Genomic DNA, 15841 nt, shown 5'->3' on the forward strand with positions numbered 1-15841 from the left:
TTAATAGCAGGATTATAAAACCGCGCGTTGTATGTACTTGCCGGCGCTAACTCGTACATCAATGCAAAATAATAAGAAAGCTCAATGCATTAAACGTTTATTTCTCAAAATTCGAACTTTATTGATATTTTCTTTTTGTTAAACACGGGGAAATCGACGCGCCACTCCAAGTCGAGGGCTTAACATATTCTTGCTGCTTCTCACCACACCTGCAAGACGGGGTGAGTGGTTTAAATTATTCAGACGGAAGATTGATTTATTTAAAATTCAGGAAAATGTTGGAAGTGCTGGGGAAGCTCAGCAGATTAATACCTTGTCGAAGGGCTCAGGTCCAAAATATTTTGGCCTCCGAAGTCCGTTGCGGGACCTGCTGGGTTTCTCCAGCACTTTTGTGTACAAAACCACAATCATCCTCTACAGGCTTCCTCGTTCCGGCCCTTTAAATGAGTTCGCTTCCCATCGGCCGGAATATCAAGTCACCGTCCAATATTCCGGACGGCGATGGTCGGGAATATTTCCGTGGGATCATATTTTCCCTAATCCATTATCTTTTTTTTTTTGCTTTGTAATTCAATTTTAAATCGCAGAGTAAAAAGGGTGCGATCGAAACAACCCGTGGCAAAGGAAAAACGTCTGCAAAGAGATGTGTAATTCAATATTTTACAGCCCATCATTTGTGGCATCTGCTGCTTGTCGATTTAAACTGAACCAGTTATTGTGCAGAAAGTTGCAAAAAAAAAAAACCCCAAAGCCCTCAAAGTGAATATAAATATATTTTCTTCGAAACTATTTTCTTTATTTTCCTTTAGCCGGAGACAGGCTTTATTGTGTATTCAGATTTTAAGGTTCTTTTTCGGCGCTTATTTTGGACGAACAATGTAAGACGAAAATGTTTTTAAAAAACCGCAGAAGCTGAACATATGAAACAAAAATGTTGGAAACGCTCAGGAGATCAGGCAGCATCTGTGGAAAGAGATACCGAATTAACATTTCGGGTCGAAGACCTTTCGGAACAGACGAGAACGTTGGCTTCTCGTGTCGGCTCGTGTGGCGTAAGAATATATTTCTGGGGGACTTCAAATTGAAAAACACACATTTATTTGGTTTTTTTTTAACTATTTTTGGCATTTAAAATCAAGGAAGGGAAATCATTTGCGGTCGGCAGTCCCTGTTCATAGTTGCAGGGGCTTTTAGTCGCTTCCGTTCCACTCCCCCTCTCTCCCAGTTCATTGCCCAAGAATAGAAAGACAAAAACTTAACCCGGTGATTCCTTGTGCAACTCTCTTTTCTGATCGCTAATAGAATAGCAACTAATTTAATCGATTACAAAATGGTTTTACTTTGGAATTGGACAGGAGTACAATTAAAATATGCCAGTGTTGGAACTGCACAATTTATATCACTGTACATACAAGGTGGAAACGCGTGCACATTGCCAAAGGGTCGGAGTCGTATTTGGAAGTCCTTCACTCCTACTGACATTACATTTCACTCATTTCCCCCCCCCCCCCCCCCACCCCACCACTTTGATACTTCCTGGACAGAATGAGATGGAATTTCACAGAGCAAAGAAGCCAACCTGCAAACTGAGATTTGGTGTGTAGGAAATGTGTCTGCTTTCTATGGCCTTTTGGAGGGATATTTCCCTCCCTTGCATGTAGAGATTTTTAAAAAATAATATTCTTTTCTCGAGACCTCAATTGAAAAGCACACAAGATCGATTTTTATTAATTTTATAATCTCGACAGTTAAGCCACCAATCACTTCTCCAAACGAAATAAGTAATAAATATTATTTAGCACATTTTTGTACAAAAATAAAAAGATGAAGAGCATGTTTTGCCTCTTTTTCTTCCTTCATTCTCTCTTGCATATGGGAAACAAGAAATTATTGTAGTAAGACGTTACAGGTGGTTCTTAGCAAGCAATCCGCTTAAGATCGGGGGTTGTTAAACGCGGTGCAGCGGCTTGTTTTGAGATAAAACGGGTTAAAATCCAACGAGATGCTGAATCTGCCATGGAAACCGCGCAGAAATCATACAGGCGAAATCACTCCAAGAACAAATGAAACACAGGCGCAGAATTTTAAATTCACGAAATAGTTCAGGAGTCGGGATCGAGGGCGGTGGGGTTCGCAATTCACGAAGAATTTATCAAGTCATAAAATGTAACCACTACTTTCAGGAAAAATGCACAAACTTGTCTTTGTAAATTCAGGGCTGGAGGAAGTATTTCCGACGCATTTGATTCGAATTGAACCGCAGGAATGAAAGTTTCCAAGACTGCAAACCCTCATGAGAAACCGCGCTCCGAAGTCTCTCGCCTATATTCCTTCCCAATTGAATTAGTCAACACTTCCCAGAGTAAGAAACTAAGTGACTATTCTTTCTCTGGACTTTCTCGTCTCTTGATCTTCCATAGATGAGTATGATGGTCAATGAATTTCGGACATCTGGTCTTACAATCGTGATTTAGTGACGGGGTGAATCAATTATTTCTTTTTCCAAAATGATTCCAAATGTAACTTATTCACGTTTCATCGCCGATGGGTCACACTACAAATATATTCACATGAGGTAAAGCTGCAGTCTCCCGTTTCCACTTTCCTTGGACCTCGTTACAAAGTGAAATCACTGCATCCAATTTGCGAGAGAGAGGGAGGGAGTGGAGAGAGAGAGAGAGGAAAAAGCGAAAGAGAGAGCCGAGAGAGGGAGAGCAAGTCGGAGAGAGAGAGATGGGTTAATCAAAATCGTGATGTTTTTTTCTAGATTCCAGTTGCAACGATTGCCTCCTAATACATTTTGTGATGAACGTTGAAATAAAGAGAGCGTGGGGGGGGGGGGGTGGGTTTTGGAAAGGGGTTACTGCAACTTCTCTCAGCTACAGAAAACTACACCTCATCGCAAAGATAACGATTTTACCCGGTGTAAGATTTACCTCGGTCCCCGGAAAGGAATAACAAGAAACGACCTGATGTTACAACCTGTCTGAGTTTAAGTCCTCAACTTCTAAAGGCGATTGGAAGAGTCTCTGCGCTCTTGATGCAGGCTGTTACTTGCTGTCAGAGGATAGTCGAGTCATGCCGGCTGTGGTCATGCTGGCCACATGATGGGGTGCTGCTGGCACCTGGCACATGGTACACGGACATGGCATCCCTCCCCAGTGCTGGAAACCGCTGCCCAGTGGGCCGGAGGCCGCCGACGCGGATTTGAGGAGACTGTGAGGGGGTCTGATACTGTTCACGGCTGGAATGCTGCTGCCGGACAAGGAGGCTGAAGTGACCGCCGGGGCCATGATGGGATGATGAGCCGCGTGAGAAGCCGGGTGTCCGGGCAGAGGCGCCCCGCCGTGGCCGAGGGTCCCGCAAGCGGCCGACGGGTGAAAGCCGCTGTGGTGGCCACCATAGATCTCACTCACCAGCCTCTTCATCTCCTCCAACGAGTTGGTGAGCATGAGGATGTAGTTTCGGGCCAGGAGCAAGGTGGCGATTTTGGACAACTTTCTCACCGAAGGTCCGTGCGCGTAGGGCATGACTTCCCGCAGCCCGTCCATGGCGATGTTCAGGTCGTGCATCCGTTTGCGCTCCCGGCTATTGATCTTCAGCCTCAGCTGTTGAAGCTCGGGCTCGCTCATCTGCTTCTTGTCTTTCAGCCGGATGCTGTCCTTGCTTCTGAGCTGCCCCCCTCGCTCGTCGCAGTGCTGAGCCCCGCAATCGCTCTGCGTGGAAGACACGGTACTGGTGAAGCCCGAGGTTGGCTCGTCAGACAGGAAAACGCCGTCTGCCTCCGGAGAAGACGGCTGGCTTGATATCAAACTGGCATCGGAATCCATTCGGCCGCCTTGAGGAGGGGCGGGGAGAGAAGTTTCAACTTGCCCTGGGCGCCCCAGCTGTTCATACAGAAGAATGTTTCGTTCTGCCTAGCTCCCAGGTAAAGCTGAAATGTTATCGGTGTTTGCAGAGCCGCCGTGGGGCTTCTTCTGCGTTTATATAAGCGGATCGAAGAGGATTCGGAGAACCTCTGCTATTGTTTCTGGCACGGGCCTATCCAATCGTAACAAGGTAACCAAGTACTGAATGGGACTCTCCTCCAATGCCGGGAGATGTGGGAGGCGCTACTCCCATTGACAACTCAACAGAAGAAGGGGGGGGGGGGGGGAGAGAGAGAAAACGGGGCTGGGAGGGAGGGGGGGCGGGAAGACAATAGCCGGAGTCAGTGGCTGGGACATCTGTTAAAATAATGTGCACGACTTCGAAAAACATGGCACGGCATCCATAGCCAACCTCGACACGTCAACTTTCAAGGGGGCACTTACCGTGGTTGAAGGAAAATCACAACGCTGGAGAAACTCCGCAGGTCCAACAGTGTCCTCTATGTAGCAAAGATAAAGATACATCACCAACGTTTCGCCGTGCAATCTTGTTTTCTAACTTATTCCGCGAATCAATGGATCAAAGACCATTGCAATCAAAACAAAATAAGACGAGTCATGTTCACATTTTAACCATATCAACTGAGAAGTCCCGCAATATTTAAACCAGCGCTGCAGCGATTTTTGAATTGTTTTCTGAATCCGTGTCATAAGCAGAAATAGACCCCCTCCCCACCCCACTATTTTACATCACCTGTTTTACACGAACTCCAAGTAGTTTTATGAATGGAAAAGCCCAAATAGTTTTAATCCACAGACATAAAATGCACGATCAACCAGCACTTCTAAGGGAGAGCGAGCTGCAATATGAACGGAGGCGAAAACTAGCTGCAATCCTCGAAACATTTCGGTCCACGGGAATGGAGAAATTGGGTTGGTGCCGCCAGACGAGGGGATTGGGAACTGAGGAACCGAGGAGTCCCATCTGAAAGCTGAAAGAGTGCAAGTCAAATTCGAGCCCAGGACCTTCTGTGGTCTGTGGAAGCGCAGAAGGAATTAGGACCATTAAAAAAAAAGAAACCCGGGAGGTCCGTTGAGCCCAGTTAAGTACGGAGTATTCCCCGGAGGAATTCGCCTACTGCCCTGCGCTGGACCACGATTAAGCCGCCAGTTTAAAGAAATATCAAATACATCTTTGACTTTTCAATGGCAAGCGACAAACTGTTTGCAAGTTGAAAACGTACTCAACAATCTGGTGCACTTTGCTCGCGGGACAACTCAGTCCCCTCGCTGTTTGACGGCTGACCCCACACGCATTGATGAACCGTTGAGAAGTTGTTGAAAGAGGGTCAATCTTCAAGCGTTGTAATTGTCCTTTAACGGTTATGACGGTTCGATTAGTCAAGCTGTTGGTTTTAATCCCGTGGAAAAAAAGCGAGGAGCGGGGGTGTTATCTCGCCCCTTGGACAAAGCTGCATTTTCAACTGGACAATGAGGAATAATAGCAGCATATGTAGAGCGGTGCAGCAGAGCGCAGATTGAGGAGTTCTGCTGTGATTCAAGTTGGGATCTCTCTTCCCAACACCTGGCTGTGGAAACTCCTCGTTGAACGCGCCATCTAGTGTCCAGATAAAAATAATGGCCCCCAAATAATATACGGCACTCTCGCCAACATACTTTTCTTCTGTTTGATTCTTGTTGCATTTTTGGGGGGGTTGTTGGTGGTCTCTGACCACATTTCGCCTCCTTCCTCCCATCGCTGAACTTGTTTCCATTTGGGAAGCTCCTGATTGGGATCAACAACTTGCTATTTGATTTGGTTTTTTTTGTATATGAATCTCCTCCTTCCGCGACCCCTCTCTCCAGCCGCGACCACCGAACGCGCGAAGAGACATTGTGAGATTTTTTTCAACAACTTTTTTTGGGGGGGGGCGGTTGGAACGATTCGATTTCATTACTGAGATCATTGTCTCAATTTGAGGGGTGGGGTGGGGTGGGGTGGGGTGGGGGGGAGAGCTGTTCCTGGTACAAACCTGGACAGAACTTTTGGGAAACTTGCTATTGGGTCTCCTCCCCTATACTTCTGACCGAGCTCCGCCCTCAGCTCTCGGTCAACACACTTTGCGGAGGTCAGGAAGGGACCCAATTCCAGGTCATTTCGTGACCAGGAGTTCGAAAAGCCCGCACTTTTCATTAAAGTTGCCTAATACTCTTAGTGGAAAGATGCCAAGCAGTGAGCTCTCAGAGGGGCTGGGTTTTCACATCTTGTCCAAATAGTTATGGTGACAACGGCCAAGAAACGAGGAGAATCATTATGTTTCAATGTCGATTATTTTCAAGACTATTATATTTTCTAAAATTGATTCCTCGTTATAATTAATGTAATAATTTGCATTTTTAACCGATAACGCTTATGGTTCTGTATGGAGCTAGTAGAAACTTTGACTAAATAGATCGAATATTATGATGTTAGATGTCTATTATTCCCCCAGAGAAACAAATTCATTTAACACCCGTGACCTGACATCACAAGGTACACATTAGCATTCAACTCCATCTACAGAACTTGTTTTCAGTTTAAAAGTTATAACATGCCATGAAAACTTCAAAAGCATCGGGCTGGTAGTGAAAAGAAAATCTTATCGATATTTGTTCACCTTCTTCACCTACTTCATTGTGAAGTACAGGCTTCGCCAGGATTTTAATTAAAGAATGGAGAGTGGAGTAAACAACCCGCCAAACATCAAATTAAATCAAATAATTTCAAGGACCCTGTTCTTTTTAATGTGGAAATCTCGCCAACAGCAACGCGACAGGTAAGAGACAAAGCGTTAAACCGCATGGCAACAGGTCCTTCTGCCCACCGTGGATAGTCGAGTACTCATCCCGTTTTCCAGTACTTGACCCCAGTCTTTAGTGCCTCGGCGAAAAATACAGTGAACACAATTGTTTTCAGTACCTGCAGATTCAACCCCCCCCCCCCCCCCCACCGATTTTCATTATACCGGGTAACACCCAAATGACTGTCTATAAAACTTTTGTGCAGTGTTTCAGCAAAAATATCTCTGTAGTAAGTTATAACAACTAAAGCATTTTCCGAAAGCCCATCTGACATGCATCAATAGACCCACGAGGCTAAAACTCGATGCTAATTCACTCTTTGAACCTTCGAATGCGCTCAGGTCTGAGCTGTCATTATTACCCAATGACAAAGACGCTTTGAATCACGTGCTTTCATCTGCACACACTGTTGTTTTCGTTGCTGCTGGTATTTTTATTAGTCCCTGCTTTTGTCAGATGTTCTGGTGTTTTAGTGGTAATTAGAACCTGTATCAATTTTCTTTGAGAATGAAGTAGTAATTAAAGTAAAAGAAGGAGACAAATCAAAGCAAGAATACCTGAATACTTTTTACGCGATCCGGAACCGATTTTAGGTAGATCATCTAGTACTGGAATAGATCTCAGTCTATCCTAATAAATTAACGACAATATATTGATATTCAGTTCAGCATGTACAACGTGGATTTTCTCTGGCAAATTTGTACAGGCACATAACTACGTGCAACATTGCTGTGACACTCATCTTGGGTTACTTTATTTTATCCAGACAAGTTACCAACAGGCTTATTGTATACCCAATGGGCAATACTGCCCTCAAGATGATCTTTCAGATTTGATTGCCGTTTCCTCAAACTGCAATAGACAATGTAAAACGATCAGTCATTAAACAATGCCAAGTCAGGGATGGCATGCTTTTGCCAGCATGTTCACTGAATTTGTCAGACTCAACCCACTTTAACCCCTCCCATCCCACTACCACGGCCTCTCTCTCTCTCTCTCTCTCTCTCCCAGGCTTTTATTTAGGTGGACGTTCAGGCATTGATGAACTACACTGAAACTCGTTAAAGCGTGATTCGTTAATCCGCGGAATCTCCACAGCGCGGGTGTCTGTGGACCCCAAAGTCCATTTTTCTGTAAAATAAGTTGATTAAAATTCAGAACCCCAATATTAAAAGAATACACTTGCTTTCTTTCATTGAAATTGTTAGTTATAGATAGTGGATCCTTCGAAAACTGGTCATATGTGGGTTTGATTATCCGTGGCAACTCTGGCATATATGCATCTGTTCCGTGACTTGGCTGTAACGTGGTATGAAATCTTGGACCCCAACTACCGTGTTCTAATGAGGTGAACACTCATAACACCATGGGATAAAAGTGTATGGGTCAAGTGTTTGAAAATAGGAACGGTATAGATACCACTGACGACTAAAATGGACACAGAGGACCGATGGACTGGTTTCTGTGTCATATGACATTTATTGTTTTCCCTGTTCATACTTTGTCTCCTATCAGCTTCATGCAGTTACTTCACTGTACAACCTCTGGTTACTTTGTCAATCACTATAAATCTATGTCCTCGCTCTGGTGACGAAGCAGTTGGCTACTATAATTTTAGCAAAATTTCTCATGACTTCATACACCTCCATCAGATTTCTGCTGCAAGGCAATGTTTTGAGCATGCCCACACTCTCCATAGAACTGAAGTCATGTGACTTGGCACCCACTCCAAGGACACAGACATTTTTCTTATTGTGAAACTAGAATTGACTAAAGGTCAACAACTGAGACTACTTTATAACTTCCTTTCATTTGGATTTTTCTGTATCTATTGCATAACATCCTTAGCCCTCATACACCTCAATTTTTCTGGATTTTGCAGATTTCTCTGCTTCCACACCCATATTAAAATAGTGTATCAGTTTATCTCGCCTTCTCTCTCATAACAATAAATTATCACTTTATGCTAAATTTCTAAATGTATATGTGTCTATTTCATGTTCCCCAAATATTTGCTTTTATACTGCCATCATTTGCTACATATTACATCACCAGGAAATGATACACAAGACTCTCTCATTAATATATAGAAAACACAGCAGTCCTGATGCAATATCTGTGGAATATACCTTTATATTTATTGGCACAATGTCAGTGATTTATCACTGTGCTATATTTATTATGTACAAGCCAGCTTCATAATACAGTGCCATTGACCTCTTAATTATTGAGGCTTTAAATTTGATAGGAATGACCTTGTGATATTTATAAATCAGATTCTGGTGCTTTCTATCTTCTTCGATTTCTCCTCATTATTTACCAAGAAAGAACTTCCTAACAATGATTTTTTTACAAGTATTTTATTTTATATATTCAGCCTGCACCAACATGATATGCAAATTATATTCTAAGATATTATTTGCATGCTATTTCTACATCATCTCCAATGTATTAATTGTCTAACCAATCAAACAAATGCAAGTATCTAATCAGCAACATAAGGGCTGTGGGCGAATCCACAATTCTCTTCAAAGAAACAAGCCAATTATACTTTCTAAATTCAGGAAGGCTCCTAAACATTGAATCTTGTTCACGTCCAGATAGGATGATACAACCTCCACTTTCCACACATGGATCCATGAATTGAAATATTAAGAATATATAAGAACATTCAATTAACCAGTTGACATGCCATTTTTCATGGCAAGTTGGAGAATTCTTGGGCCGTTCATTCAAGACTTCAACCTTTCAGTACTGGGCCTTGTGCTATGAAAGGAACTGGTAGTGGGGGAGGAATCCATAGCTTCACATTCATTCAGATGTATCAGTAATTGCTTCAGGGGTCAATTGAATTGAATTGTTTATTGTCACGTGTACCAAGATACAGGGAAAATCTTTGCTTTGCGTGCTATCCAGGAAAATCAACACATTCTTATGTAAGTGTGGCAGGAAGTACAATAATAAAAACAGAAGTACAGGTTATAGTGTTACAGTTTTAAGTCAAGGAGTGTTACAAAGACAACATGCAGGGTACAGAGAAAAGCACAGTTAAAACAATGCAAGGGCATCATCTTTTATCAACAACGGCCCAATTTCAGACTCTGATAACAGTGGGAAAGAGTCTGTGCTCAATCGTGGAGGTTCATGTCTACAAGTTCATGTACCTTTTGCCTGACAGAAGGGGGAGGGAGGGGAAGAAAAGAGTGTAACCAGGGTGTGATTGGTCCTTTATCATGTTGGAAACTTTCCTGAGACAGTGTGAGGTATAGATACTATAAGAATTATATAGTGAGAATTATATAGCAAGAATTTTGAGTCACCTTGATCCCAATTTTACTGAAGATGAGGATTAGAATGGTGCTGGCTCATCTTCAATCCCCCATCTGAGACGTGAATGATTTTAGGTTAGACATGACTCCTTTCTACATCTATCTTTAGTGACATGGAGCCAATGTGCTTTGAATTTAAATTTACAGTTATTAATATTTACGGTAAATTGTTAAAATGAATATGTGGCTTTTTCTTCAAGAAGCCAACTTTCCCGACAGATAAAGTGGAACTAACTTGGAATCAAATATCGTGACCTTGCTCATTTTACATCACCTTTATGGTGAAACCACTTGACAAAGACACAAGTGAGAGAAAAAATCAACTGCAAATGCTAGATATCTGAATTAACAGCAGACTGTTTTGTGAACACTCAGGCAGTGTTCCTGCATTAACATTTCTAGTCTATAATCCTTCATCAGAACTGACTGAAGTTATAATGCCCAAAAATATGGTTGGCTTTGAGGGATTTACACAAAATGTATTCCTAATGCTCAGATATTTGAGATATATTTCTTCACTTTAAATAGAATCCAACAACTTCCCTTGTATAAAAAAGGTCACCAGGCGTGTCTCTGCAGTTTTACTTAGTACATGGATTTGTAATTGTTTTCTAGGTGTTTGATTTACATTAATGGGTAATTGATGTTTTTTGAACTGTAGGGTAAAAATATGATGAACCTTCTTCGGTTCTGGAATAGAATTGAGGCCAAACTAGGGACATTGAAGTATAAAAGCAGGAAATACTCAGCAGATCAGGCAGCATCTGCAGAAGGAAAACAGAGATAATTTTTCAGACCACTGAAAACAACACCATTAAATTGAAGAGAATGAAATAGGGAGGAACAATCTTGTGCTAGGATGGGTAGCGACTAGGAAACGATGCTGGAGGCATGTTACTGCTGACTAACCTATCTGGAGGTGGTGTGAAGAGAGAGAGAAAACCTGGAACTGTATAAAACAGAACAAACCTGAAATAGTGAATACAGAGAAAGCCCCATGAGTCTCAGGGCTGACCAGGGATTAAAAAAAAAGCAACCAAAAAAATGCAGATTCCAGAAATCTGAAACAAAAACAGAAAATCCAGGAAGCAATCAGCAAGCCGGCTTCTAGAGGGGCTCCAGCTTCATCTGTAATATACGTTCAGTGTAAAATGCATTTGGCCATACTTTGTACAGCACTAGCAGAAAACTGACATTAATAGATTTGAAATGCTAATTTCTCTCAGAGGTTACTGGAAGGCAGGAATCTTATATAAACTTCAGAGCACAAAAGCAAACCCAGCTTTTAAAGACCAATGTTTGTACTGCATGTGATTATCACAATTTACTTCACAGCAGGAAATAGCAAACTGTTAAGTTCCACCTAGCTCTATTCAAGTGAAAACACAAGGTGCTGGAGAAACTCAGCTGGTCAAACAGTGTCCTTTACTAGCAAAGGTAAAAATACATAACTGGTGTTTCGGGCTTCAGCCCTTCATCAAGGTATAGAAGAATGTCGGCAGGCATCCGAACGAAGGGATGGGTGGGGAGGGGGGGGGATTGGCAGGAGATGATAGATGGAGAAGGGAGGGAGGAGACAGAAGCAATCAGGGGGAGGAGGGATAGCTGGGTGGGTGGAGGTGGAAGGGAGGGAGAAAACTGGAAAAACTGGAAAGGGGGAGGGGAATTAAGGTGAGCAGAGTTTTCTTTTGAATACTTTATTTAAAAGCTTAGCAGAAAGCAGAGAAGTCGATGTTAATTCCATCTGGCTGGAGAGTGCCCAGACGGAAAATAATATGTTGTCCCTCCAATCTGCGGGTGGTCAGGTTGGGATAGTTTTTCCCCTCCCCCTTTCCAGTTTTTCCAGTTCTTCCCCCTACCCCCTCCACCCATCCAGCCATCCCTCCTCCCCATCCCTGTTGTCCCTCACCCCCTTCTCCACCTATCATCTCCTGTCTTCTCCCCCCCCCCCCCAAATCCTTGCGTTCGAATGCCTGCCGACATTCTTCTATACCTTGATGAAGGGCTCAAGCCCGAAACTCTGGTTATGTATTTTTACCTTTGCTACAAAAAGGACACTGCTTGACCAGCTGAGTTTCTCCAGCATTTTGTGTTTTTACTTCAACCATAGTGTTTACAGAATTTCTTAATTTACTTTTTATATCTATTCATGGAACACTCAACACTTACATAGTGGGTGAGAGCTTGCTTCCAATTTGGGTTAAAAGAAACACCTGATTTCCTTTGACCTACAAACACAACAAAACATGGGACACATCATAACTTGATTATTAGCTATAATATTCTGCTTATGGATCAAACTGTTTTAACAGGCAGAAATATTAGTGGATTAGATTAATTTCTGACTTAAAAAATCTTTGTCATCCAGCTACCAGCCATAAATAGAAAATCTTTCCTTTGGTGCCTGTGACAGCCACGTCTCCTTCAGCCTTCCTGGCATACGAGATCATCTTTAGGCTCAGTAGACGTGCCGCATAAATAGGAATGTGTTAACTCTCATCCTTCAGTGGCAACAGAACATACCACAGTATCTGATGGCATAAAACTAGGATCATTGTTGGAAATTAATTTTAGCAATGAAGGTAAGACTGTGATTACATGCTGTTTAATTGCATTTCTGGGAGAAAGTTAAATGAAGATGCATGTTGGGTGCAAAGGTTTTATACAGAAGGTTAGGTGCCTGGAACAAGCTGCAAGAAGTAGCATTGGAAGCAGATACATTTAAGATGCACTCATGGATATGAAGGGGATGGAGGGAAATCAATCAGGTGCAAGCAGCAGGTTTTTAGTTTGATTTGGACATCATGTTTGGCACAGATGCGTGGGAGGAAGGGCCTGTTAATGCGCTCTACTTATTATTATGCCTCTCATAAAGAAATCACGAGGAACGTCTATTCAAAAGGTGAGGCCCTCATTACTCTCTCGGTGAATTTGTTGGTATCAAAGCAGATGGCAGAAAAATTCTCAGTTCAGTCAAAAAGAATCTTATATGCATTTACAGAGCAGCACCTATAAGATGAGGCGTAATGACGGTTATTACAGGGTATTTGTTCCTGTGTCCTGTTAGCATGCTCGGAACACTCTTTTTAGCTGTGGTGTCATCCTTTGGTTTCTTTATTCAAGTTGATATGTTTACTTGTGCTAAAGAGATTATGCTAATTAAGCATATACATGAATTCAACTAGCATTATGGCATTTTAATCAGAAGGATTTTCCTCTGGAAGCCTTCATTAGGATTCTTATAATCTCACTTGTCAGTGAGAAAAACAATAATAAATGCCAAAGGAGCCCGTTTTGTATTTGAGGCATTTAAACACAAATAAGACAAACGGGAACATAGATCGGATCTTTTGTCAAACCAGCAGTAAACAGTGGACTTATTAATTCACTTTGCTAGCTAAGATTCTTGCAAAATATCCTTGTAAAATTTATCAAGCGACTTGGAACCATTCATTCCATTTCAACACACGTGCAAGTAACTTTTTGGCTTTTGATTGTAACCATTATCAGACTGATTTGAATATTCAGTTTCCCCCACGTTAAATGCTCGTGCCAGATGAATTGCAGTGGTTATGGAGAAAATGTAACTAATCTGCCAGGATATGCATATGGTCAGGATTATGTTTAATTAGGATTGTAACAGACGTGCAAAACATTTGTTGTTTGACTCATTTAGTCAATAATTATGCAACTGAAGATAAATCAAGTATCACAAGAAATACTCTGGTAGCTGGCAAGGAGCTGAAATAAAGTTAAAAATGATGCCAATGGAAGGTCAGAATCAGCTCTAAATGCAGGAATCGTGCCCTAAACAGGCAGTTGTGGGTATTCTTCAATCACCCTGCACATCATGTAATATTCTACACTAATTATCATTCAGTTGGCCTCAAAGAAAGTGAGCCTATCTCCCCAGAAACCTCAACTCAATGTTCTCATAATGTTTAGATGGAGAAGGTGGATGGACACCCATCAGAGAGAATTCAAGCAAATGAGACAAGAAAACTACAGATTTAAGTTCAACCTTTGAAAAATTTACTTCAAAATCAAGACTGCGATTTTGAGACAAGCTTTAAATTTCAAAACACACACACACAGGCGCAAGTGTACAGACACATACACACAGGTGCAAGTGTACAGACACACACACACACAGGCGCAAGTGTACAGACACACACACACAGGCGCATGTGACAGACACACACACACAGGCGCAAGTGTACAGGCACACAGGTGCAAGTGTACAGACACACACACAGGCGCAAGTGTACAGACACATACACAGGCGCAAGTGTATATACACACACACAGGTGCAAGTGTACAGACACATACACAGGCGCAAGTGTACAGACACACACAGGTGCAAGTGTACAGACACATACACAGGCGCAAGTGTACAGACACACACACACAGGTGCAAGTGTACAGACACACACAGACACACACACACAGGTGCAAGTGTACAGAGACACACACAGGCGCATGTGTACAGACATACACACAGGCGCACGTGTACAGACACACACACACAGGCGCAAGTGTACAGACACACACACACAGGCGCAAGTGTACAGACACACACACACACAGGTGCATGTGTACCGACACACACACAGGTGCACGTGTACAGACACACACACAGGCACAAGTGTACAGACACACACACACACAGGCGCAAGTGTATACACACACAGGTGCAAGTGTACAGATACACACACACAGGTGCAAGTGTACAGATACACACACACAGGTGCAAGTGTATACACACACAGGTGCAAGTGTACAGACACACACACACACAGGCGCAAGTGTATACACACACAGGTGCAAGTGTACAGATACACACACACAGGTGCAAGTGTATACACACAGGTGCAAGTGTACAGACACACACACAGGCGCATGTGTACAGACACACACACACACACAGGCGCAAGTGTACAGACAGACAGACACACACACACACACACACACACACACACAAGTGTACAGACACACACACAGGCACAAATATACAGACACACACACACACACACATTTACACCAAAACCAACACATACATACATGCAAATGCAAACACACAGACACACACATCCACATGCACAAATACACAGATGTGAGCATGGAGGCACACACACACACACACACACACACACACACACACACACACACACACACACACACACACACACACACACACACACACAATTTGTTTCAAGGTAACGTTTAGATGATTCTATTGCAGAATTCTGCTTTATTTTTATTGTCACCGCACCATCCATCTAGTTCCTCCATGAATTGTCTTTTCTGTTCCTTCTGGCTGTGCAGCATAACATTTTAGTCATAGTGTTATGCAACATAAGCCCCTTTCACACTTGCATCCCAGTAAATTGGCCACTCAGTATCCTGGGATAGGAACTATCCCACTAGACCACTCCTAACCAGATCACTGAACGCTTTCACACTTGCAAGGGTTTATCCCCGCTGTTTGTCTGTTCTACCTTTAATAGGAAGTGCCTGCAATGCAATTGCCCATTTCACATTTGTCTGATCTCAACACCGGCATCTGCAGATGCCGGGGATTTTACTGGGAGTCGAGGCCGGCAATCCCTGGCGTGAGATGATGTCACCTGACGCCGACGTTGAGCATATTTTGCTTTCACACTTGCTACTTTCAAGACCAATTGGCATTCGATTCCTGGGATCACTGGCAAGTGTGAAAGGGGCTATAGAAACAGGTTGGAGAGACTAAAGACTGCAGATGCTGGAATCTGGAGAAAAAAATCCTACTGGAAGAAGTCAGT

The 15841-nt window shown here is 42.8% G+C and overlaps 1 protein-coding gene across 1 annotated transcript; it reads right to left on the bottom strand.

Moving 5' to 3' along the window:
- Positions 1 to 3050: 3050 nt before the first annotated feature.
- On the bottom strand, positions 3051 to 3830 carry olig2 (oligodendrocyte lineage transcription factor 2). Its single transcript, XM_069892346.1, has one exon. It carries the CDS (start codon positions 3828 to 3830, stop codon positions 3051 to 3053), a length of 780 nt encoding a protein of 259 aa, XP_069748447.1.
- Between the last annotated feature and the right edge of the window lie 12011 nt (positions 3831 to 15841).

Source organism: Narcine bancroftii, chromosome 7, assembly GCF_036971445.1.
Source record: "Narcine bancroftii isolate sNarBan1 chromosome 7, sNarBan1.hap1, whole genome shotgun sequence".
Taxonomy (NCBI): Eukaryota; Metazoa; Chordata; class Chondrichthyes; order Torpediniformes; family Narcinidae; genus Narcine; species Narcine bancroftii.